Below are 26490 nucleotides of genomic sequence, written 5' to 3'. Positions count from 1 at the left end.
TAAATGTAACAATGTTCTTCCATCTCTTCATTCTGTTATTTATATTTTGTTTCCTACTCTGTTCTGTTGTTGGTTTTGATTTATTTTTTTTAACCATCACTGCCTTTACTCACTCTGTCTTGTACTTTTCCATGGAACTGTATCACTCCCAACTTACCATGTTAATTATAAAATTTACTTAAAATGCTCACTACTTGTTAAGAGTTTCAAATATAGATTAAAACCCACTAGAAATGTTTTTAAATTGTTCTAATCATCATTAGAAATGCATCTTTAGAATCTAGGGTCATGCTTTTCTAACTACAGGTGACAGTCTATTTGTCTGGAAGAACAGAAGAATAAAAGATTGCTTTCTGCAGTATACATGCAGTTATTATTTAATTACTGATTTTTGTTATTACGCTAGTACTTCAAGGCCTTAATCATGATGATAACAAGATCTGCATTTATCCAAGAGCTCTGTTGGGTTTTTCACTTGGCTTTCTTTGCATATGACAGCCCTGGTGTCAGCATTTCTCTGTCTGATGTCCCCTACCCTCTGCATTTTTCTACTGCAAGATGCTATTAGTATAATACTGTACTATCCAGTCACTTCATTGGTGCGTGTGGTTTCTGTAGAATATAATAACTTAGCAGAGGACCCTGGTGCAATCATTAGAGGAAATTGTTTATCCTGCAGCTGTCATCTGTCTCCACGCAGAGGGCGGCTGTCCCTAGGACTAGCTCTAGAAGACAAACAGGAGTAATTCACTGGATCTGGCCAATATTTGGTGTTGGATGTTTCCCAAGAAAGCTTTCAGATTAAACAAACACGACCGTACTGCTCAGCACAGTTCTAATTCTCTGGCTGAAATCCTCGCTGTGTGGCACATCCCTGCTGTACGGGGAGCACATCTGGTAACGAGATTCCCTAAAAGTGTAACTGAAATAACTATTGACCCTCAGGTGCTGCCGTGCGCAGAGAGCGGGGGCTGTTTGCCCACAGCGATCTCCGTGGTGAAGCCGCCATGAGCGCTAATTGCACCCAACAGGGAGGTCCCAGCCAGGCCAACACCTGCTCCAAGAGCCATTCTCCTGCAGCGCCTCACCCCGTTCAGAGATCACACACCTTAACAGCACCCTGCAGGGAGCTGCACCAGCCCCATTCGTGCTGTACCTTGACCTGGTGACCAAAGGATTTTAATTACCTTTTACTTTTGATAACCTTGTTACGTGTACGTTCTGGCCAGAGCTCTTAATGGCGACGTAGTGTGCTTCCACAGGGCCCATGAGGGACGTGCGGTTCCTCATCCAACAGGGAGAGCCCCACACCTGTGAGAAATTAAGCTATTATGAGTAAAAAGCTGCCCCATCACCATTAACACCTCCCTCCGTGCCTGTGGGGTCCCGCCCATGCTGTTTCCTTCTGTGGGCGGGGGATGCTTTTCTTAGGCCTCAGCTCCATTTCTCCCTGGCTGCCACTGAGAAACCTGACAGAGGATGCTCCCTCACGGCCCGGGAGCTGAGGGGGTGAGTCCTCCCAGGCATTGCTGTCAGGTCACCGGCCCGGCTGGTGACTGGAGCGGGGACAAGGCCTCTCCTGCTAAAAAATAAGGTACAAAGCAAAACTTCATCTCTGGGTTTTGTGACGTCGTCTGGTTTCCAGGCGTGTGGTTAGAGCTGAGCTCCCCTCCTGTGGTGATGTGCTGCTGCTCATCTGGGTGTTCCTGCTCCCACAAGGGGATTGGGCTGGGTGATCTTTTGAGGTCCCTTCTAATCCTTAACATTCTGTGATTCAACAGTGTGTGAGGTAAAAGATTTGTGTAGCAACTGAGAGAGTTGTAACAAAACCAACTCAGGCGTTAGGGGATGACAGAGTTTAAACCTCTGTGGAGCTGTGTTAGCAAGTGAGAGTCCTGGAAATAATTGGTTTGGATTTTGGGTTATAGGTCAGGTACTGATTGCTGCTGCCGGCCTAGGAAATAAATTTTAACAACCCCTCATCTATTAGCAATAGGAGCATGCACATTTTGGTTTGGTGTTGGTTTTCTGTTAAGACTTGTAAGGTCTGGCCCAGTGCATCAGGCAGGTGCTGTGGCCCCCTGGTTCAGGTGGTGCTGAGCCGTCCCTTGCTCGCAGCCGCGCTCTGCTCCTCGGGCTGCTGCTTGTCCGCAGGCTCCGGGACACAGCAGTCGGTGTCCTGGCCTGGCTGTGTGTGTGGCTCCAGAGGAACTGGCCGAATTGTGTCCCAGCCGGTGACAGCAAAGGCTGGAGTCGGGCCATGTGTGGTGCTGGGCCCCCTGCTGCAGCTGCACCTCGGTGCTGGGCTTCAGGTGTGTGCTGTCCTGAGTGACGATACCCGTTCTGCTGCTCTGGGCCAAGATTTCACCACGTGTAATGCTTCCTAAAAGGTATTCTGTATAAATAATTCAGGCTTCATGATGCGATGTTTTTAAGATAAAGCCGATCATCTTTGTGACATTGCTTCTATAAGGTTTAAAAAGTGCTTGTGCACATCTGTTAAGATTCAGATAAATGTGTTTCCAATGTTGCGAGTTGTCAAGCAGTAGAAAACCAGTTTCTTCGGTGTCAAACACTTGATCTGGACTATGCTAGACTCTGGTATAACTTGTTTTCTGTCTCCCGCACCCTCCTCCCTATTTTCTATTGAGACTCCTCCCTTTGAGTTGCTGACACATTTTTTTCTTCTTTCCCAATCTCTTCTGTTTCTGTCTCCCCCACCAAAACAAACACATCAGGAAAACTTTAAAATTTCTCGCTCTGATTTGTCTCTACAGTTAATACTCTGTGTTAGTATACCTGCACTTTGTTCTATAAATTTACGCATGTAAAATTGTTAGATCAGAATATAATTTGCCTGGTGGTTTAAACTTGGAGAGGAAGCAAAAAAAGGCACTGCTTGTAGTGTTTGTCTTCGTTCTCCCTCCCTCCTGTTCTGCTTTGTTTTAGTTATGCTCATGGTATTGTAGTAAATTCACCATACGGATGATGGGGGAAAAAACAAGGAACCTTGCTAATAACAGTAAGATGCATAGTCTGTAAGTTCTTCAAGCAAAAGTCTGTAGGTTTTCTGTATGTGCATAAATAACAGTAAATACTGAAGAATTGTCTTTCAATTTTGGAAAAGATGAAATGGAAATTAGGGTCATACATAAGCATACGTTGTCTTTCAATAGACTAACATAAAAACGCTTGCAGTTTTTCTTTATTATGCTACTGCAGAAAAGTAAAGGCCATATCTGTTAATAACGTTATGGGCGACTCTGTTCCTTACTCACTTCTGTCAAAACATATCTTGCTTTGAGTAAGGGCTGTTCTCTTACTATCATTTGATTCATCTGGTTGGTTCCTTACAAGAAAATGATAAAATAGCTTGTTCATGTTCTGTAACTCCAACCTTGACGTGGTCTGGCAGTTTTTAGTCCTAAGCAGTATGAATCATGGGGGTTCCTGTAGCCTTGCAGATGTGATGGTGGCAAACCAGGCAGCAGTTGTGAAATACCTTGTTCATTTGTGCCTTTTGTTGTTCTTTTGGAGTAAATTGGGAAGTGTAACTTCTTTAGCTTCAAACTCACATAGCTCCTCAGCCAGACTTCAGTGACCCCCCCATTGCTGAAGCAGGGTCAGGAGACAAGAGCTCTTAAATTTGGGACTTTATCGCAGCAATTGACTGGTAAAGCAGAATGGCTGAAGCATTTGGGAATTCTGCACAGACACTATCGTTACCAAATGTTGCCAAACTGGGGGTCTGCAGACTCAGGAAGAAAAGCGAAGAGGATGATAACAGCACCAAAACCAGCCTGTGGGGACCAGAGCTCTGTAGCAATCCAGTCAACATTGCCTAAAGGAACATACATTAGCTAATGCAGTCACAAGGCAGAGCTGCCTGCCATCCCACTGATGGTTACATCTCTTCAAGAACTCTTGGGTTTTCAAGCCACTTTCTATCATTTTACTCTTTTGTATGGCACGAGACCAACCTGTTCTGGTGAACTGGGGTGGGCTGCTGGTGACCATGGGCTCGCTGCTTCATCAGCCTTTTGCACAGGGCTGTGTTTTGTCTTTGGAAAGGACCAGTGCATATTGTGAGGTGTAAGGAAAGAACACCCACCTTATCACCCCACTAGATTGTTAACAGTACAGTGTTTGTGAAAAGGTGGAGTTCTTTGCCTTCCTGTTTCAGTCTGGTCGAATATGTGGATTTTTAAATACAAAATTCATGTAGGGTCAACATGTTGCATTAACCGATGCAGTTTATTTCAACACGATGTTATGTTGTGTGATGTATAGAGGGCAAACAGTGGTAGCTGTGGATGCAAATAGATTAGCTGAGAGGTCAGAAAGCCACACAAGATTGAAAAACTTATTTAGCATAAATAAATGTTTAAGCTTTCAACTTCAGCAAAACTTTATGCATTCCTAATTTCCTGTTGTGTGACATTTCTTTAATTGAAATAAATGTATTTGCAGTAGGTAGGTAAATAATAAACACCATCCTTTACCACATTTGCTGCTGCTGCATGAACAAGGAAGTAAATGTAGAAAATCCAGACTAGTTGTAATCCCTGGTAGTAACAGGAAAGTGTTATCAGTTTGCCAAAGAAAAGTAGTCATCTGCTTTTAATAAATCACTGATTGACGACATCAAACCAAAGGGGAAGCTGTGTTTTTGTTAAAGCTCTAAAGAGTTTATTTAATGATGCATCTCGCCCTCCTGCTATGACTTCTTTTTTAATTTAGTAACTGCTAGTGTTATGCTACCGATACTGTTAGCATTATTAAATTATATGTTAGCATTATGCTGCCTTTACTATGTTTTTCTTCTTGGAAGTGCTTTGAATGAATCATGCTGTGGTCAGAAAACAGAATTTGGCTTAAAAACTGCAGTATCCACCTTACTCCCAAAACCGGAAACACACAGCAAAATCCTAGTGAGAATGACTTGCAGTTCTGTTCACTGCCCCATTGCCAAACTCTTAGCCATAATTTTAGTGTTACAGAACTATGTTGTGCAAAGTAGATGTAAAAGAAAGTGAGTTTGAAGTTATGGGAATGTTTTAATACTGATTTCAGGGAGACATGGAATTAATGTAACAAAATGTGTAGGGGTTGTGTGTGTGTACTAGTATGTGGTTTTTTAAAGTTATCTCTCTTCTTAAGAGAAATAAAACCATGTAAGAATCGAGCATGTCTTGGCTCAAGTTCCTGTATGTGGGTTAGTTCAAAGAGGAAGCTTTTGTAGTATGCAAAACAGTGTGATAAATGGCCGTTTCTGTTTGAGGTGTGTTGAGTGTATCACTTCTTGCTAGGTGTAAAGAACAAAGGTGTACGCCCTCCGTGGGCCAGTGCTTGAAAGAAAGAAAATTGCCTCCAAAGTCATAGATGGATTAACTTGTGTTCAACCTTCCTGTCTGTTTTCAGAAATCCGGTTGTCAGTTTGGCTGGACCGTGGGTGTAACGTGTAGCACATCCCTCATTAAGGGACAGTAATGCACAAAGGTATTAATGTAGCTAGAGATGAGCGTTTGTTGAAAGAACATAGAGTTACAAATATCAAAAGCTACGGGAACTTCTTTACCCGTTGGACTTTTTTCTTCTTTACTAAACAGATAAAAGAAAATACGGTGACCCAATGAAGAAGGGAGATGGGGGAAACACTCCAAGTTCATTTTTTTTCCGTAGCATCAGTAATGAATGCATGTGGTGTGAGCTAGGTGGGTAAAACTTACCTTGCTTAAGAGAAAAATGACTGTAAAATCAATGATTAGAGATCCTAGTTGAACTGCATAACAGATGAACTAATGCTGCAGTCTGTATTGACTTCATTTGTGATCACCACAGTTTGGTCCAGAAATCATTAGTGTGCTCCATAGTTGACTGCATGGTAATGCAATGGAGTCTGATGTTTTTCAGTTGGTATCTGCAGTACCCACCTGATCTGGCATTATCGTTTTGTTTCCTCCTTCCTCTTTTGTACACAAACACACCTTGTACCATGAACAAAGTATGAAAAACTAATAATACTGCAGAATTGAATACCCTTAGTTAGCCATAGCAGCCGGTAGGGCTGTTAGTAGGATTTAATTTTGCTATTGCTCCTGCTCTGTGGGCTGTGTCTTTGCAGCTCTGACAGCTGAAATTAGGGACTGCCTCTTCCCTTAACCCTTCCTCCAGGGCAGCTTCAAATGTAGTCAGTGTGGGAGAGTAATATTCTGCTTTACAAAGTTAATAGATCTAATAGAATGTGATATCCTGCATAGCTATCCACAAGTGAGCATACCTAAAACATCTTCATTTTGAATTTACTGCGCATGGCTCTTTAACTTTTGATAAGCAAAGAGTTCCTTTCTTTTATATTTCTGTGATACGACTTGACCTTTGTTCTGTGGCAAGTCCAACCAGACAGGTTGTCTGAAAACCATCAGAATTTGTTCCATCTAGGTTATATTTAAAGCAAATATCTAAGCAGAAAGAAACCAGCGCGTGTAACCAGTTGGGCAATTTCCGTTCCCAATTGAAGGTGTGTGTCTTTGCAGAAGCTTAGAAAACACAGAATTGCTTAATAGCTTGAAGAAATGAAAGAAGACTTTACTGGAAGGAAGTTGTGGTTCTGAGTTCTTCAGTCTCTGTCATCTCTATTTTCTCTCTGTGAAGCCTGTTCAGCTGGATCAAAATACAGCAGTTTATTAGCAATTGCAGCAGTGCAAACACGATTATATTCTACATTTGTAATTGTATCTGCCTATTTTGAAACCAAGTTGCTTCCCTCAGTGTATATTTTTGATTGAAAGTGTCATTTGATCATTTACTTAAAAAGCAGACAGTCAAGGATGTTTCAAATGCAAGTATATGTTATCCTGGAAACATGAATTCAGTGCCTGAAAGAAAGAGTACTTATTTTCATAAGAACGACGCGCTTACATGATAACTGATATTGTTTATGTTAATGAATATAACTTGTTCTAATTGCATTTCAGATACCCAGGCCCGCAACTAATTTCTATTCACTTTTTTTATTATATGCTAGGAGATATTTGAGCATTCTATTTCATTATATTTACATGCATATGCCTTTAAGAATCATCTGAAGTACTTCCCGGTAATTGATAAATAAATCTGTGCTAGGTTCATCTTTTTCCTCTTGTATCCGTGATAGAGTGAAATGCCCAGTGCTATCCCTAGGAAAAATTAAGACCTTTTATATATGTATGTGTATATATATATACACACACGCACTTACTAATAAAACACTTCAAATATTTGCGACCAAAGGTGTATCTATGACATATAGATGTGTCAAGAGTTCTATTCAGTACGCAGGTGTTTGTGTTAAAGCTGGGACTAGTGCACCCTCTTCTGGTGAATGCACGAAAGGCCTTGAAGGTTCAGCAATTCGGGGGAGAGAGGATTTGTCTGAGCAGTTCTGGGTCAGACTTGTGCTTACAGTGGGCTTGGAAAAAGGAACAAATGAAATATAACAAAAATGAAGAGAATTGTATGCTAGGTTCAAATATATAGCATCATCTTAACTATGAAAAAATGTTTGTTTATGTCTTTCTCAAAAATTCTGTTTGAATGTAAAAGGCCAGTTACTAAAGAGATACTTTTGTATGTTAACATCTCATCAGTTTCTTTAGGGATGTATTAGATAATTTCAGTGTGCGTTTTGGGAAAAAGGAACAGGGAGAGTGCAGGGACTTGGGTGTTCGTAATGCACCTTTTTTGTCTGCTTACCATCTGGCTGCTTTTATCTGTTCATCAGCTGAATCAAAAATCCCTGTATATATCAGTACTGAGTTTAATGTGAAACGCACTCTGGACAGAGTGCATTAACCGGTTTAATGTACCCTTGTGTACTGGCCGGTCACAGTTGTGGAAAAACAACTTACCCTTTGGCCAGGTATAATATAGAAGAAGTCATAAACCAGTCGTCATAAGGATAAAACTATGCTTGTGTTCTGAAATGGCTTTTTTCTTCTAGAGAAATCGATGGCATAAAAGGTGTAAATGCTTCATAACTCTAATAAAAGCAATTAAGTTTTGTGTTGTACATTTAGCGCTGGCAGTTTTCCAGCTGTGCGATACCGAGGGAAGAAAAGCAAAGCACAATGGAGGAAAGGAAAACAGAGATAAAGGAGAAAAAAATATTGATTTGGTTATCATTATTTTACAGCTGTAAACATAGGAGCCAGGTACACACGCATTCTGAGAGCAGATTGCTGTGGCAGCTGGATAGCAGTAAATGGAAAGGATCAGTATTTGTTTTAGTAGCTTCTGAAGTTGTCAGGTGTTTCACAGAACAGAATAACATGTACAGTCCTTCCCAGAGCAGCCAGCCTGGAAAAAATGGAATGAGGAAAGCAAAGGGATCTGCCAGCTCCAGAGCACAGAGAGTCCTGGTTAGTGCCCAGCATGATTTGATACGGAGGAGGAGGATGGTGTGAAGCTGGAAAGGCGATCAAGGGTGGAAGGTGGAGGACCTTTATTTTGGTGTTGTGTTGTGGGTTTTGTTTGTGTTTTTGTTTTTCCTAAGGTGGAAAGATAATCTAGTTCTGTTGTGCTCATTTATTCCATCCCTAGTAGTATTATAAAATGATAATCTGTGCATTTCTTTTGATATTGGTTAATAGTAGATTCAGCAGAATACTGGATTCTTACATTAAACACAGTAGTGCCAGACAACCTGTACCCTGAGTAGTTTATAAAGAAGAATAGAAGGATTACAGGTAGGTCACAGGGATATAAGTTTCCATGTGAGTTTAGTTAGACCTTAAAACAGGGCACGTACACTTCAGGGTCACTTGAGATGCATCCATTCTTTTATTCTTGATTCTCATTTCACCTTCTGTTGGTGTTTTTTCTCTGAACTCCTTCCAGTCCACAGGCTTTGATAAGAAAGGTCCCTCAAGGGTGGATGTGGGGTTTCAAGAATGTTTTGTGGTCATTTTATGGCTGTTCTTTAGCATACTTTGTCAGCTTGTATTTGCCAAAGTGTGATTATTGCATGGGAGATAAGAAGACTTCAATTGTTCTGACTAAAGACAAAGACATAACTCATTCAATACATAACATCACCAAAGTGAGTTAAGCTTGAGTGTTCAGACACTTCAAAAAACAGCTGCTGTAAGATATCAAAGATAAGAGACAGCAACACAAATATTTTATAAGACAACAATGAGAAGTTTAATTGATTTAATAAAACCCACAATAAAGCAACACATTTCTTTTTTCTTCAATTAAACAAATGTGTAGTAAATTATTACAATAAAAAAACTCCAAATACAATACATGTCTACTGTACTTTAACTTCTAATTACAGAAACTGTAAACCCAAATTTAATTAAAACCTCTTTGAATATTAGTATGTGCAAAATACCTGTTGTTTGTGGTATTTTTTTTTTTCCAGTAAGTTTGTATGGATGGGATGCATGTTTTTCATGAACTGAGATATGGCTTAATGATAGTGTTTGCATTGAGGCATTCCTTAACTTTGCAAGTACAGTGCTACTGCGCCTCTGAGCTGTTTGTGCTCCCAAGCGTTCCCATCTCTTGCCAGAGCAGATACAACCATAACCAGGTGTTATGTGCACTTTGTCCAAATTAATACTGAGCTGCCAGTTCTCACCTCTAAAAATTCATTGTAGTGACCCCTACGTCAAAAAAAAGGGGAGAAAAGCAGCCAAAATTGTTACCACCAATTGCAGGTATAAATCAGCCTGGTGAATATGTCAAACCCTAGCAGTTTCAAACAGACAATAGCTTAACTATTCACAGCTGAACATCACAATATCCATTACTTTGCAAAATTTTTCCTTTCTGATCCACATACTGAACTGCTTTTGATGTCAGTAAAAGTTCCTATTGTAGAATCAGAGGAAACCAGGTTGGAAGGGACCTCAAGGATCACTTGGTCCAACCTTTATTGGCAAAAGCCCGGTCTAGACAAGATGGGCCAGCACCCTGTCCAGCTGAATCTTCTCCATAAAGGTCAAAGTACAGAATAAGAAAAATATTCAAAGCCACATTCTTACCATCTTATAAACTTTTCACCTCATATTCTCGTTGCCCTCAGCTTCTTCGATGGAAATGACTTCAGAATCAGGTGTAAAGCTGAGCTTGGAGGTGTAGGATAGCTTAGTGCCAGGTTTTATTATCCTGTGTACATTCAAGGTACAGTGGTTCCACCATGAGGTTAAGCAAGTCAGTTTTGTGGACTTTGAGAATGAATAAATGCTTTTTAAATTGCCTCATCCCTCTCTGCATAAGATTCTATTATTCTATTCATAAAGTATTGAGGGGCTGCTATTGCAGTGGCATTCCTGTGCCAAACTGTGCTCAAAGCAGAAACCAAAAGGTGAGAGACCTGTGGCCGAAGGAATAGAACGTGTCTAAAACTTCTGCTCCGTGCTTTCCTGTAAGAAGATGCATGTATTTTGCATGGCTGTAGATTGTTTGAGAGTATCTCCACATCAAGCATAGTTCCTGTCACTTGATTTTTCTTTTAAAACAAAACAATCATGGAAAATGATCAATTACAGGACACTTATTAATTAGAATGCATGCTAATCAACTGGCCTTTTAATGTGAATCAAATGTTGGTATAGACATTCAAGATTATTATTAAAAATTCATCTTACAAGTCAAAACTTTGTAAAATAAATAAGCTGTTTCTAATGTATAAACCCTATTCTAAAATACATTAAAGATAACCGATCACTTAAAACACTTCAGGTCGGTCCAGCGTTGGGTCTCCAGTTAAATACCAGAAGTCTGGGCAAGCATCGTCCTGTCTGGATCTCTGAATGCCCAGATTAAAGCTAACTTTCTGGTTTAGGTACAATAAATTGTGTATTCTGCAGTGCCTCCAAAGAGACAGTTTTCAAAATAATTCAATGACCACTGTATGCGTTATAGTTTGATACTGTATGAAAATTACTATTGCAAAAATACTGTATACTGAGTTCAGGGATCATGACGTATTATGGAACCCTGGTATGATCAGTATTAGAGACTTCAATTGGAATACTGAATTCTTGATGCTCCATTTGCAGTGCAGGTAGTTTGTGGTACGTAGTTATTAAAGGACAATATTGGGCTGTAATTTGTGAGGTATCTGCAGAGCCATGTTGCAGTTTGTAAACAATCTGAAAACAGTTTTGTCTCAAAATCATAATAAATTGAATAAACCAGTACAAGGGAGAGAGTGAAACATATGTTCTGTAGGGCAACCACTGCACTTCTTGCAGCACCAGTTCTCCCTGCTGCATGTTACATGGTACAAATCCACATATGAATGGTTTCGACTTGATCATTTTCATTTTGCATTTATTGCTCTCAGTCTTTGACTACAAGATAAAGAATAAGGCAGCAGTTCCCAAAACATATGAAATTAGGCACTGGAACTCTGACAACTTGCGCAGGTTTTGCTCCTTTCCTGTTTGTAGGTCTGAAGCTGCACAGAGCACTTGTACATTCCGAAGGTGTTCAGCAGCAGGTGGCGGGCCTTGCACTGAACTTCCTCCCATTTAGATGAACTCCCAGGAACTGGAAAATTGGGAAAAGAATTAATAGAATTAATTCCTCAAGAAACCTGGGCGATCCAGCTGTTCTTAAATTTATCACGGTGTTCCCAACTAGAATAATCTTTGTTCACACTCATTTATTAATTTAATATTGTTCTGTGCTCACTATGTACTTCTTATATATTAGTTTTACATCTTTAGGTCTATATCCTCTAACTAGAATCACATCTTGATAAACTGTGTTAGACACTACCGCCCCCTTTCCCCCAAAAAACTGACCTTTCTTACTAAGAATTAATATTCATGGTACGGTTTAGATGTCTAAATCAGCATGTATTTTGGAAAAACATACTTATTTTTCAAATGTCAGATTGTTCCACATTAGAACTTCACCCTGTCTTTCCCTGAACAAAATAAGGGAAATTATTACGAGATTTTTTTAATACCCAAAGAATCTGTATTAGATGTTTTAGTATGAATATATTTCTTCACAAAATTTTCATTTACACCGTGTCTTTCTGGGCCAATGAGTTCTGTACCTCGCTGTATAAAACCACACTTAGTAGATATTGTTTTTTCACAGAATGATATTTCCTAGTTCAACCTAAATAACAATACTAAGAGGAAGTGCTGGGTTTTTTTCTACACTTAGATTTGATTTAGAATTATGCTATATAGCAGCTTACCTAGTTGCAAGTGGACTATGGCAGTTGTTTTTCCTGCAGTGAGAGACCAAACATTTAAATCTTCTATAGAATAAACATCTTCAATTTTCATCAAGTCTTCCTTAATGCGATCCACATTTAAATGCTTTGGAACTCCTGTGATACCAAACAAGAGGTAAAATTAATTCCGCCTTTTGCAAACTCTGTGGCCTTTAAAATGCCACGACAGATCTCAAAGTCAGAGTTTATCATTTGTGCTGTTGGAAATTATTAGTAACTTTCAAATTATCAATAAAGAATATGTAGATTCACATGTTAAGTCCAGTATGACACAGACATTGTACAGAAATTGCAGTGTTGTCTCAAATGTAATTTATCCTGTCCAGAATCTGCTTTCTGGCAACACCCTGTATTAGATCCTTTGGAGCAATGTCCTTGTGCAGACAGCTTTACTGCAGCTCCTGACCCCTTATAACTGCTTAGAACAGACTCTAAGTCAGAATCTGAAACAACACAAACCACAGCTAGGGCCTGTCTCCTGAAACTTCGCTCTTCAGGTTATCTAGTATAATTTTCAAATGCTCACAGTAATCCCTCTGTAGTGGTTAAATATACATTACTTCTGTCTTACAGCGTGGCATCCTTGCAAATCAGTGATTGCACTGACCGAGCCCTTTTGGACGCAGTATTTTCAGCAGCTACAGCACTTCTGTACCTTCCCTACTCCATCCTTTAGCTGTACAAAGGGCAGAATCAAAATTTTGGATGATCAACATGGGCACTAGCACAAAAACACTGAGTAAACTGTTTCTGAATAGTCTTGTTTCCATCATAGCTCTTTACTGCTTAACTTCCAGTTTTATGGGGTTTGATTATATATACTATGAGGAGTTCAGCCACTTGCTCCTCACATTTCTTCAGCATTTTTGGATGACTCCTCTCTGAACCTGATGCCTTATTGTCTTTTAAATTGTGTTAGTCCTGGTACCATCTCTCTTGAAAGCTCAGTGTCTAGAATTGTCTGTCATTAAACAAGATTTTCCTTCTCGTGAAGACTACCAAAAAATGACTTAGCTGTTCAGTAATTAGCTAACTGCCTGGTACTATTTCTATAGGAAACATGGATTTAATTTTTATTTCTTGCATCATGCTATTGACAGACTTCCATGCTGCCTTATAAATCTATATTAAAAGCTAGAATCTCATTGCTTGTATTAGACAACCATTTAAGTTTTTTAATTTAGCATTCCTAGTATAATGATGAAACTGAAGTTAAAATTAATATTGAAAGCTGATACGGCTCCAAGGACTCCGATGTTGTAGCAGTAGTCTCCAACATAAATGGGAGTCCATTCTCTGGATGTCCTGAATTTGAGTTGGAAATATTGCCTAGCATACATACAGCCCACCTATCATCACTTTTAACGACGCCATTAATGCAGGGATTATGACAACTGGGATACCTATGCAAACAACTCAGACATCTGGAATCTGATACATCATTAGCTTGTCTTATCTGTTTTCTTCAGCTAAATCTTAGCTATTGGTTTGGAGCTAATTGAGGTTTCTTAAGCAAATGTCACCATTTTTGCCTTTTTGATGAACTTCCATTTTGTTGGATATTTTTTTTTCCTCTTAAACAACAGCAAAAGCGTTTGACATTGAAGATTTCTAGGTCCTTGATTTAACCTTGTAACATAATAAAAGTGAAGTCAAAAATAGCTCAGATGAGACAGCTAGGAACGTGCAGCTAAAACATAGGATTTTTCTCCCATCCCTAATGTTTTCACTTTCATAAGGTAGAAGTACTAGATCAAGCAGTAAAACTTGGCATGTGAGTTATTATAAGGCAAATAATGTTGCTGGCATCTTTCCCTCCAAGTCACAATATGAGATAACATTCTTCAGCTTTTTCTTCCTTTTTTTACTTCCTTTTTACACCGCTCATTACTTGTAGCTTTGCCTATGGTAACAACAGAAGCATGCAAGTAATATCACAGCGCTTGTGGAAAAGGGGAAGACAGGAGAGTTGTGAACCACCTGTCCAGCCATTAGGCCTTGGCTTGCATCCTCCTTTTACATGCGTTCACATTCACTTCACCTTACAAGTACTTAAAGTGAAAACGTAGAATTGAGTCTGGGCAAACCTCACTGAGTTTGGCGGTGGCCGCTGCAGACACAGAAGAAAGCGCTGTATATTTCAATGCAGAGGTCAAAGACATCTAAAGACCACTGCAACTTAGCCAAGCCATCAAGAACCAACAGACTAAAGCAGCAGCAGGACAAACAGGTCTCCAGACACAATCCACTTCATTAGAGATGGTGATTATGTCAAAAAAGTGCCAACACTCACTGGTATTTGGCATGTAAAGTACTGCAGACTGTGCACGGATCTTACCTTCCATAATAATAACTCCTGTGTCACACAGAATTCGAACTGTCGTCAAAACCACCAGTATGGAAAATACATATGTACATATAGGATCAGCAATCTTGTACTCTGGCTGCAAGGGAAGTTCCAAAGTGTTAAAGGATATATAAAAACGAGCTCACTTATAAAAATGTGAGTCAGAAAATGCAGTTATTTCCAGCTCCAGCTTTCACAAATATTTATTTTTGTTGGAATACTTACAAAACACATAATAGAGATAGTATTTGCTTATTTTGCATGAATGTATAAAGCTTATAATAGAATGTCACAAAGCGGGTTTTTTTAATAACTTACAAAACCCAGTCTGTTTTTAATTTCATCACTGGAGTTGAAATTGAAAAAAAATTCCAGTCTGCCTCAAAGACCACCCATTTCCTTACCTTAAAGCGGATGATGTATGCAGCTACGAGCACCCCGATACTCTGTACCAGGTCCCCGAGGGCATGGACGAACGCGGCTCTCACGGCAAGGCTGCTGTGCCCGTGGCCCCCGCTCTGCGCTGCGTTAGGAGGGTTCGACTGCGGAACGTGGGAGTGAGGGTGGGAATGGGAGTGGGAGTGAAGGTGGCCAGATTGATTCAGCAAAAAACCCATTCTGAAAGTGAAAGAAGAAAAACACTCCAAGAAACAGGCTTTAGGGTTCAGTGAGTGGGGTTTTTTTGTTGTTGTTGCTTCTCTTTCTTTCATTTTAAACCAAAGAACTGAAAAAGTAACACTCAGCATCATTTCATGTCTTAATTATGAAAATGAAGAGGGCCAGCAAAATTACATTGCATGAGAAAGTTACAGGCCATGAATGAATTAGCAGCTTATTCAGAAATACATTTATGAGTTTTAATGGAGAGAAAGGGAGATCTTACATTAAGTTAACTGCAACACCAACGGCTGCTGTAATCAGCATGATATCGCCATTTATTTCATAGTCCATATGGATAGTTCTCTGAACAGCTTCATACAAGAGGAATGCCATAAGGATATAGACCAGCAAAACACTAATGATGGCTGACAATACTTCTGCAAACAGAAAGGAAACAACATTACAAAAGTGAGTCTCAGACCTATTTCTATTTCCAAATCAGAATGTGGACAGAGCCTTAATTATTGTCACTATTTTATGCATATTATAACCCTAATGCACAACTAACAAGTTGTTAAAATAGGATTAACAAATGGAGTTTGTTCTAATCAACTCCTTCACACTTCCCTATCTGTATATCCCTCAAACTTCTGCACAATCGACGACTGTGACTTCTCAGGCCAAAGTTCTGGGTTGTCTGAAGAAGCTGCAGACATAGGCCTTGTCCAGAGGAGGGGAAAATAGGTGATCTCAAACATCACCGGCCCACCTAAAAAGAAGAGAGCTTGATTTCAAGTGTCTGCAGTATTAACCTAGATATAGAAATCACTTTTATATTTCCTTCTGTATTTAGGATGGAGAAAAAATTATAAAAAGATCAAGGAATTGAACAGTACAAACTTGTCGGATATATTACTCCTAAGCTTCTTGATACATGTGTACATACATGTTATTTATTGCAGATTTCAGCAACAAAGAATTGCTTGATGTAAGTTTCTGTATTGCTGTTTTAACATTATCTAATGTTTACCAAATATTCATTTCACAAAAGTAAGAGTGTCACGACCAACACTTTGGTGTAGGACTTATTTCATCAGCATGGACTTTTCAAAAGGGCACATACATCTATACAAAGAGAACATTCTAAAGTTCAGAAAAACTCCTAGTGTTTCATTGTCGTGCACCTTCTGCTGCCATTTAAATCTGTGGAAAGTGGTTACAGCTCTCTACAAGGTTCCTGCTGTTCTGATGGGAGGTAAAGAGCTCTGAATATTTTATGGTGCTGTCTGCCTCAGTACCCAAGTCATGAAATTGGGCTGGTGATAGCGTTCAGAAGCCTGGGGAGGGTGGAGCCCATGTTACGGTTTTAAGGTCCTACTATGAATAATATAGGTATTTCCAAATGGGTCACTAGATTCCTTTTAACATAAACATACTTTATTCAAGCTTCATATTCTGAAAACTATTTCCCTGTTGCAGCTGAAACTGAAAAAAGAAAAACAAGGCAAGATACCTTCCAGAGAAAACACTTAAAAGAGTGTCTCAGTTATAAGCAAGTTAATACAGGGCTTTACGAAAAGCCCTGGGAGGACTTTAATGCTCGCTCCATTGTATTGCATGTAAATCTGCAGCCATGCCTGAGTAATCTGTAGTCATTATGCTCATTACTGTCATTGCCAGATGGATCACTGGGATTTTATCCTTCCTGTGTGAATTCAAAGATCTGAGGTGGAATTAATTTACTTGGAACTATAGTGGTTGTTCTTCCCACTTGTTCCACACATTGCCCTGATTTATTCCCCGCTAAGGGCAAAATTTTGCTCTTGGCTGTACCACAGCGCTAAGATCCCGACCTGAGAATCACCTCCCTTCTCCCTCCGCTCTGAATCTGTCGTACAACTGGGGTTACTGCAAAAGGTGTCACTTTTAACACACAACTGCCTTAATTTTATTTATTGAATATCACAATAAAAAACATGCAGCTATATAAGCATCTTAATATCACAAAAACCACTTGATCTATACACTGAATGTTTAATGTTATGGGAGAAGAGTCTCACACCAACGCATTGAGCTGTTGGGTGGCGTGTCAATGAGTACCAGCATTTCCAGGCACAAATAAGGCTCTGAAAGGTGACTGTCACAATCTCAGACGATTGCAGAGCAACTTGAAAATCCTGGCAATATCCATGCAAGGCATAGTGTTCTTTACAAAGCAGGCAGATTATCCAGGGCAGCTGCCTAAAAACCCAACCAACCAACAACAAAAACCCCACCACCATCGCTTAGAAGGTTTTCCAGAATGCTTTTTAAAAGAAGTTTGTGAAGCCCTAGCACATAAGCATCTACCAGAGAAATAATTTATGGTGCTTTTAGTCTATAACTGTGTTTCCTGCAACAGAAACCAGTGTTTTCCTTGCAGTTTCTTTCCGAGAGTCCTTGTCATGTCAGCATTGCAGATTCGTGCTGCGATCTTTCCCTTTTTGTGAAATGAACTATGCGCTGTCTCAGTGCACTGACTGGTTCTGTCATTACCAACGTTGTCTCTGCAGCAAGGGAAAAATGCCAGGCCAGATCTAAGCATAGATATGGAACCTGTGTCTTGCTGAGAAGGAGGTACCTCCACTTGGTGGTGAAACAGAACTATTTTTGGCTTTATAATCCTTTTTTGACATGGCTGCAATTTCTATTATTTTGTCTTCACTTTTCTAACCCATTCCTGAATCTGTCAGCTTCCTTTTCACCACTGAACATGGAATAAAAGTGGAGATGGAGCATACACATTATGTATTCAAGGGGGATTAAAACAAATGAAAACTAGTGCTAATTTCCTTCTGGAATCTGTCTAGAAAACTAATATGTCTGTTGTCTTTACAGTGCCATGTTTATGGGAATGAGTTTAAAATTCATCATTCTGCAAACAAAAGTGATAATGAGCACCAGAAACATTGTTCATTACAATGTTTTCATGCTTACTTATATAGATTATCGTAAAATGTAATGCAAAGCAGGTCAGTGATGAGAGACTTCTTGCACATATTCCAAGATTTAAACAAATGCTCCACATTTTTGCTGTAACAGATGCTCAATCTGTAGGCTATTTTTAACATTCTCTCATGTTTAAAGATCTCTCCCATGAAATTTAAGCCATTGTTGAGCTCATATTATTTGCTGACAAGCTTCTTACATATAGGTTATTTGGAAAAATGTATTACAGCGAGGATGTGCCCCAGAAGCAGCTTTGTTCCATTGCCAGCAATCACTGGTGTGTGAAACTGGGCCCTCAGGCCACAGCATTCAGGCTGGGTGCCTAAAATCAGGCAAATAAGTTTCACAAATGTGACTTTAAAAAAGGCCCTGTGTATGGTAATCTCGAACCATCCTCTCTTCTATGCTTGCAGAGTCCAGGTCAAGGTTTGGAGGTCCCTTCCAGGGCTCCCCGGAACTTTTCCCGGGGAGAAGATGGTGGGTTATATGGACTAATCCTATGGGCCACCATTGGGTCAGTATGGCCAGGGCTTTTCTTGGCAGTAAAATGAGGAATTAAAAAAAAAGATACAGAAAGTGAGGTGGCAGGAATCCTCAGGGATTTCTGTTTGCAAAATGCTATGGAGCCCTCAAATTAATCAAAAAGTCAGTCAAAAATGTACAGAACTGAGTAAGATTTTAACAGTTAAGTAAGTTACTTTTATTTTTAAGTCCTGTTTTAAGCTAGGGTATGGCATGTTCAATATATATACTGTTTGGCTTTAGAAGAGTTACAAAGACATCAACTACTCAAAGTATTTTTTAAATATAAATTAAAATGTGTATAAATGCTAGCTGACATCCCTCTGGATAGTATAAGCAAATGCCAGGGGCATAGCTGGCAGGTCAGGTTTCAGTATTAGGAGAGCTCCTATTGCAGAATTAAAAGTTATTGAAAGAAAAGCTTGTAATGGGAAACGTTAGCATCGTTAATGCTTTCTTGCTAAAGCCCCAAAGATCTTTGCTAGTGCACAGAGTTCTGCATTCATGCATTAGTGACTAACTGATGACAAATGACTAGGAGTGATGGAGTTGTTGAATTCTGCTGCTGTTCTATCAGCCAAAATAAGAACTGCAAATAATGACTACACAAGGCTTTGAAATTCCTTGAAAAACACACACTAGAGAATGTACAGAGCAGGGGTGGCAAACTGTGACACTAAAAATGGTTTATTTAAAGAAAAAGATCAAAGATTTTGGTAAAATGTCTCCAAGACCTGCAGCTGTATATTATGAATTATTATATCCAGTTACCAACAACATGAAAACACCCTTTATCATTACACTTTCAAATGTGAAGTAATGAATCCTGAAAATACCCTTCCAAAGTTTAGTTCATAATTCTGTCTATATTTATTTTTAGAAACACCTAAAATGGGCAGAGGTGAAGTAACTTACTATATTGCAAACCATGGGAGCCTTTGACCTCTGCTTTGTGTGGTTTGGGGAGCACAAGGGGAACACTGATTGATGCGGTTTCTGGCAGGGCAGAGCTCTCTGATAATATGCTCTACACTTTTTAGTTCTGGATTAAGATGTCATTTTTCACATTGACTAGGACCTTTTGCCAGTGTCATCATTCCTCTGAAGTCAGTGAGATTCCATGACTCCTGGGCACTGGCAATAACCTGTGGTAAACAATACAGCTCCTGCACCAGCAAGTGTGTCACACAGCAGTGACAGTGGTACCGCAGTGAGTGACCAAAGAACGCTCCCCCTTTTGTTCAACAGCCTCAACTCCAAAGTGCAAAGGTGTGCAGAGGCCTGACCTAATGCTACAGACTATGGATGGGCTGTGAAACACAGCTGAATATCCGCCCTTGTTCTTGCTGGGGGGAGCTGCTCTCCTCTGAAACCTCTTTAAGCTTATTTGTAGGATGTCATATTTACAATGTCATTGTGTATACAGTTCCCCGGCCTTTCTCTTTAAGGTGGAAGATGAATCAAGCATTCCGAATTAACTCTGCATCTGATTAAGTCCCAGTTCCATAGAGACGTAGACACTCGTCCTGCTCCCAGTGAGTGAACCTCTGACACCAACTTTGACTTTTGGCTGAGGTTTAAAATTTATTTACTTTTTTACTGTTTATTCTCTTGTGGTAATACAACCTATTTAGGAGATCAACAATGCCCAGTGAAATGACATTAAAGTCAGGGTGTTAAACATAAAGCAACTTTTAGGTTTGTTGCTACTTTCCTTCTAATTACCTATTCTTCTGGAATTAGGTGGTCTTTACAGTTGGTTGCATAAAATACTCTGTTAATAACAAAAGCTGGTCTCTACATACCTAAGCGATGAAATCCAAAAGTGAACCTCTTTGTGGGAGATTTTGCAGACAGCCAGAGAGCAAGCAGGGTCAAAATAATACCGCTGAGGTCAGTTAACATATGAAGTGCATCTGTCATAATTGCTAGACTGTTAGCAACATATCCACCTGGAAATGAAGTTGGAAAAGTTAGGACGTATGGCATTAATGATTCTGGATAATATCCTCTTGGCATAGCCTACAGTTATTTATTTTCAGAACAGTGCATTAAGTGTGTAAGAGCACTTGCTATAATTACTACAGTTGGGGTTTCTTTCCATTGCAATCAAAATGCTGTGCTATAATTTAAAGCCACCGTAGTTACAAGTGCAGTGAAGTGTGCTTTCTATTAAGAGTAACATAGAAAGGATTCACTCCTGTTACTCTCATGGAGACTACTTGCAACATAATGTTTGCAAGTTCATGCCCCAAATGGTTTTGTATTTTTTCTCATATACTATTGCATGTGTTTAATCAGCTGCTCCTTTTATTAAACTACATTTGTTAAATATTTTGACATTAAGGAATAGAGACAGAAATCCAGTGACTCCATGGCACAGAAATTTACCCTGCCTCCTTTTTGTTACACTGTCTTTTAACCTTCGTTACTCAGTCTTGGCAAGGGTGTATAAGTTCTGCTAATATATATTGCAGACAATAATTTTGACTTGCACAGCATTTTTCTTTGTTATTTATTACTGTAATTTTTTCGTGTAATTAGGAGACAACCTCAGATCAAAGGTGAATATCTTTGTTACAATTCAATTGCTAATGCTGCTATCAGATGGCTAGGAGATTTAAACAATGCACCTCTCTCTTGCTTCTCCAAAGGGGAATCAAGGACAGGCTGCGTTGTCTTCCATATGCATGAAGCTAAACCCATTTTCTCCCAAAAGATCCCATTTTTAGTGTCAGTTCAGCTATGATTTAGCTTCTGTTTTTACCTTGAGATTGTCATTCAGCCTGTAAATTCTACTGAGCAAAGCACGCGGCTGGCATGCCATTTGACAGGCTAGCACCTCCAACTAACATTTCAAGCGAAGGTATTTTCATCTACAATTAAAACTGCCTTAATGAAGAGGCTGCCCTTGAGGGGACAGCAAAGGGAAATTCACAAGGGGCTGATTGAGTTCCAGACCAGCCCTAAAATGTGTGTTCGTACACACACACACACCTGCAGGCAGAACTACAGTCTCCTCCCCAGCCAAACCCCACGGCGTGGCTGATGCTGTAGTGTTGCTGGCACTGGGGGCAACTACCAAATACACCGCATTTCACCCAGTTCCCTTCCTCCATCCTCCATTCTTCAGTTGTTCATAAGTTTCTAAGTCAAATTCTTCTGAGGCTGAAGTTTTCCAAAGGCCATCACGGCTCAAAAATAACGAGTTTTTAAGATTTAGCAATTCAGCAGATTTTTGAGTAAAATCAGTTATGCCTCTCACTTCTGAATTAATTTTTGTTCTCACATAATTGAAAAAAATATGCCTTGGAAATGTGCAACTTGGCCTCTTATAGTCAACAGAGAAGAAACAACAATTTTTATCTAAGGACATTCAACTCAGTAGTTTATGTGTATGATCATTTAAGGTATGTATGTTAATTCACATGTATTACTTTTGAGAATAACTTCAGTCTAAGATGAGTCAATGCTATTTCAGCTAGCCGCTCACTTTTAAAGACTTTAAAAATAAAATTATAAAGAAGGAATTCAGGTACTGAAGCTAATCATAATGCAGCATGTGGATTAAGAAAATATAATTAAGATTTATGAAATACTGAAATGAAAGGTTCTCCATTTTCAAAAGTATCGCTTCATTGCTTAGTTAAAGGTGCTCCCTAAAGGCTATTTAAACATGATTGGCAACTTGGAGACAAACAAAGATATCTGTAACCTTTACAAATAAACAGCTTGATGGCTCACCCCTGTTTTCAGTGAGAGGTGAAGGACAGCAGTCCTCATCAAGAGTGATCAATTAGCAATCTCTAAACATAACTGAAAACATCAACACCCTGTCAGAAAAGCAAACTAGGACTTGCAGTACGTTTTTCATTTCTTGATGCAAAATAGTTCCCACAAAGTGTAAGTTGTTAGCTGACTTTTACAACGACTGTTCATCAAACTAAACAACAAACACTGAGGTAGGATGGGGTAATGAGCTTGGCTGTACTTTGGGAAAAATATGCCTATCAAGATTTCACAAAGAAGCTGCTGAAACAAGACTTCCTTCGTGTAGCAGACAGCAGAAGGATTTTTACTGAACAAGTTAATTGTGTCATAGGGTCTTTTGCCTTTTTCTTAGGAACTCAAAATCTGTGAAAGATCATAGAAAGAAGTCAGTTAAAATGTCCTATGTGATTAAAGTTTCCCAAATATCTGAGCTACAGATCAGTTTTAAAGTTCCAAAATCTGAAACCAACCAGACAGAACACAACACAGGGTTGGTGACTTGGGCGCTGACCCAAGACTTGAGGGCTCCATTTTTAATGACTTGTTCTCCTGCTGATTACTTGTCCTATGACAAGTCAAGGTCAAGATCCACAAGAGGACAGCGATAGCCAAGTCCTCTAATTCTTCTCTGTGTAAGCTGGATGCCTGAATGTTTTATGGGTCTGGCCCTTAGCACTGCCTCAGTGCCCAAATAATGAAATTAGGCTGGTAATAGCGTACAAAAACCTGTGGAGGATGAGCCTGCGCTACAGTAGTAAACGCTTTGTACAGACAAATCCACCACCCTGCGCTGAGCTGAGCTTGCAGAAGTCCTCACTGTAAGGGAGAAACAACAGATGATGTGACAGTGATGAGAGAGTATTTTTACTCTCCCCACTTGTCATTTCTAGAGTTGTCCCTGCACTAGCTACAGAGAGGTCTGCAATAGTGTGAATCAGCTCCGAAGCCCCAACAAATACACAATTAGTGACTTCAGCATCAAGCTGCCAACAGCTCCGAAATATTACTCAGTAAAGGGCCCTTCAAATGAACTAAATTCAGCATATATCAGAACTCTGATATGAATACAATAAAATATAATCACTGTCATCTTAAAGCATATCTACATCTGAGATACAACACTATGTTGCTTAGCGAATTTACCTGAGTTCATGCTGAACCAAAATCTCAACCAGAGAAAAAAAGCAGCTAGGGGCAACTGGAGACACTCAACCAGATCCTTGGCACAGGTCTGGTGTGCAGTGCCCTATCTGTGATGAGCTGATGTATTGTGGCAGCATTATTAATGACCAACCACACACTGAGGGATGTTGAAGGACAAAACCACTTTTTTCCATTGACTCACGTTAAGGCCCCACATCAAGCTGGTGCAGATATAGTGTGTTCTGATGTCTATCTGAAAAATGGACCATTTCATTTCTCCTGGCGATTTTTTTCTATGTATGTGAGACAAACTGTATAATTTATACTTAAGCAATGATTTTGCTCCCTATCTTGTAGAGTTCCTGCCTTGATGCCACCGTTCACAACTGTCCTAGAACAAGCGATCCAAGAGCAAGAGCTCACTTCACACAAGCAAAGACCAGATCTTTAGTCATTATGGACCAAATCTGCATGGCTGAGGAGGAGGATGTAGGTCCCATGCTACTCTACTTGAGGCATCTCTGTTATTTGTTTCCAGGAAGTTTTTGACTTGTGGGGTTTTTTTTCCCCTGTTGAATTGTGGTAAATAATTCATCTGATCAGCTCGGATTTAAACTTGTGTGTTAAAATGAAAGCAATTTAAAAGCAATTAATTGTTATAGTTGCCTGAGAGACCTGGCTCAGCATACCCGTCCATGCACTGGCACTGATTAACAGTCCCCACTACTTCCAGTCAGGGGACAGGGGATGAGTTGAACAAGTGTTCTTCAGGAGGCTGAGCAGCGCCAAACACTCACACTGAATGGCATGGATGTACCCAAACAACGGTAACAGCACACTGATATTAAACTGATAAGTGGACAGAGATTAACAGATAAATACTATCCTTTGTAAAAATGATTGGATAATGATGAAGCCATAACATTTAATAGCACATCTATGCACCCAAGGGACCTTCAAATATAAGTTTATTTCAAGCCTGTGCTGCTATAGCGTAGTAACTAAAGCACAGGTGTTTTGTGCAGAATGCTGTATAATGCACAGGTTCTGTTCAACCTGAACAGCAAACAATAGCACGTCTTTATGAGGGAGCGACAAAAGTTAAACTCGAGCACCTGATTCCTTCCAGCCAACAACAATCAGATGCTTATACAGGAAAAAATTTCCAGGTAAAATCCCACCATACTTCTGCCAAGTACTAACAAAGAACTCAGGCTACTTGGTATTATTCTTCCATATTGTAATGGGAAGTGTTAAAATACTTATTTTAGTTGACTTTGATCATAAGATTTATGTCTGGATGGAGCATTTGCGGCTCCAGAGCACAGCAGGACATCAGGAAGTTGTCAAGAGAGTGGCTGCTTCACTGGGTTGTTATTTATAGCTCAGGATTTGTCATTTCAGTTGTAAATAAGAGTGTATTGCTCTATCTGGTGAATGAGGACAAATACCCCTTAATATTAGTTTTGTTATTGTGGTAAATGTCACACTTTGAAACACTATTTCCCTCGATGCAAACACAGCAAGATTTTATGACAGTAATTAAAAAACACTGAGGATTAAGTTATTCATCTTTTATTTACGTCTGTGATAAAATGTTGCTTCTCCCTAGCTAAAAACACCTTATAAAACACGAGAAATAAAAAAACCCCACAACATTAGATATATAACGAATGTGTATTTTATGCTGTTTGGGGGGATTGATGAGATTTGGGTAAGTGAAGTTGCAAATTCCTCTTTTCTTGCATGGCAGACACAGGTGGACTTTGCTCCTTCCCACTCTCTTGAACTTGCCGCTAATCACTTTGCTCTCTCTAAATGACAGATGCTTTCTCTTAGTAAATATTTAAAACCAAGGCTCGAGCAGCGTAACAGGCCCTGAAGCGCACGGGCCAGAGAGACAGCAATAAAAGCCCCCGACTCACCTATGAGCTCTCCGGTCATGAAGAGGAGGTAGAGGAGGGCAGCGAGTGTCAGCCGCTGCTTCACCTTCCTCTGCTTGGAGCGCTCCCGCCGGCTGCTGCAGCCGCTGCAGGCGTCCGGCCGGCCGGCCCGGGCGCTGCGCAGCGCGATGTCCCGATCCAGCAGGGAGTCGTCGTCGGAGAGCAGGCCCGGGGGCGCCCCGTTCACCGGCGTCTCCGGGGCCGACTCCGAGGCGTCGTCCGACACCACGACTCGCAGCTTGTTAAACCGGGGGAAGTCCTCGTCCCCCACCTCGTCCGAGAAGTCAAAGGCACTGGAGTCGTTCAGGAACAACGGGTCCTCGTTCTTCCGCAGCAGCGACTTGATGCTGGTCCAGAGGCCGAGCCCAGCCATAGCGGCGGCGCCCGGAGACCCCGCCGGGTGCGGCCGATCCGCCGCGGGCGGCTCTCCTGGCGCAGCTCCTCCTTGCAGGCGGCGCCCGTCCGCTCGCCGTCCCGTCAGGGCATGTCCCCTACATCGCCCCGCCGGGCCCTGCGCAGGCCGACCGGAACGCAACGCGGGGCTCGGCCGCGGAGCGCGCCGGCCCTACCGAGCCACACCGCCGCCTCCCGCCGCTCGCAGGCCCCCGCCTCCCCGCCCGGCACCGAGCTGCGAAGCGCCGCGGACGCTGTCACTCCCCAGAGCCCCGGGCCACCGCACTCAGCCGGGGCCGCCTCCCTGCCGGCGCAGGGGGAGCGCCGCCGCCGCCGTGCGCGTCACATCCATCAGCGCCGCGCTCCGGGCATGGCCGCGGGCGGGGACGGCGCCTCAGCCGAAATCCTTGCGCGCTCCCGGGCCAGCCCCGCGGAGGGCGGCAGCAGCGGGCGCGAAGGGGCCGAGCGGGCGCGAAGGGGCCGGGCCGGCGCTGCGCAGCCGGCAACCCCTGCGCGTCCGCAGACCGCCGCGGCCC

At 40.9% G+C, this 26490-nt stretch overlaps 2 protein-coding genes across 6 annotated transcripts in view; one reads left to right on the top strand and one right to left on the bottom strand.

The window, feature by feature from the left end:
• The window catches only part of C12H15orf48 (chromosome 12 C15orf48 homolog), a 29953-nt gene extending 5128 nt beyond the window's left edge, over window positions 1-24825 (top strand). For 2 of the 3 annotated variants that reach the window (XM_071814085.1, XM_071814087.1), the window contains exon 5: window positions 23976-24825. In XM_071814085.1, coding sequence (XP_071670186.1) covers window positions 23976-24167 — 192 coding nt within the window. In that variant the 3' untranslated portion in view covers window positions 24168-24825. Of the gene's footprint in view, window positions 1-945; window positions 1260-23975 lie in introns of those variants that run through there. The other variant, XM_071814086.1, reaches the window with a different exon arrangement.
• On the bottom strand, window positions 9160-26413 carry SLC30A4 (solute carrier family 30 member 4). Of its 3 annotated transcripts, XM_065847278.2 has the most exons (7): window positions 25544-26394; window positions 20510-20656; window positions 15478-15631; window positions 14999-15212; window positions 14586-14691; window positions 12209-12343; window positions 9160-11544 (listed from the first exon to the last, which is right to left on the bottom strand). In XM_065847278.2, exons 1-7 carry the CDS (start codon window positions 25932-25934, stop codon window positions 11390-11392), a joined length of 1302 nt encoding a protein of 433 aa, XP_065703350.1. In that variant the 5' UTR covers window positions 25935-26394; the 3' UTR covers window positions 9160-11389. The 3 variants fall into 3 exon arrangements, with proteins under 3 accessions (XP_065703350.1, XP_071670185.1, XP_065703351.1); XM_071814084.1 differs by lacking the exons at window positions 9160-11544; window positions 12209-12343; window positions 14586-14691; window positions 15478-15631 and having other exon boundaries at window positions 15059-15212; window positions 25544-26409; XM_065847279.2 differs by lacking the exons at window positions 9160-11544; window positions 12209-12343; window positions 14586-14691; window positions 14999-15212; window positions 15478-15631 and adding an exon at window positions 15640-15963 and having other exon boundaries at window positions 25544-26413.
• Window positions 26414-26490: the final 77 nt, after the last annotated feature.

The sequence above is a fragment of the Patagioenas fasciata genome, chromosome 12 (genome assembly GCF_037038585.1).
Source record: "Patagioenas fasciata isolate bPatFas1 chromosome 12, bPatFas1.hap1, whole genome shotgun sequence".
NCBI classification, from domain to species: domain Eukaryota; kingdom Metazoa; phylum Chordata; class Aves; order Columbiformes; family Columbidae; genus Patagioenas; species Patagioenas fasciata.
Note: the sequence above shows the minus strand (reverse complement) of the source record. Positions and strands in the feature narration are given on the sequence as shown.

What these genes read in the sequence shown, in the direction of transcription:
- SLC30A4 (XM_065847278.2), bottom strand. Translation starts at nt 25,934, where the DNA reads ATGGCTGGGCTCGGCCTCTGGACCAGCATCAAGTCGCTGCTGCGGAAG. An exon ending in GGTGTTGCAGTTAACTTAAT is followed by an intron (nt 15,213 to 15,477) that starts GTAAGATCTCCC and finishes TTTCACTTTCAG; the next exon opens with AATGGGTTTTTTGCTGAATC. An exon ending in AGGAGTTATTATTATGGAAG is followed by an intron (nt 12,344 to 14,585) that starts GTAAGATCCGTG and finishes TTGGTATCACAG; the next exon opens with GAGTTCCAAAGCATTTAAAT.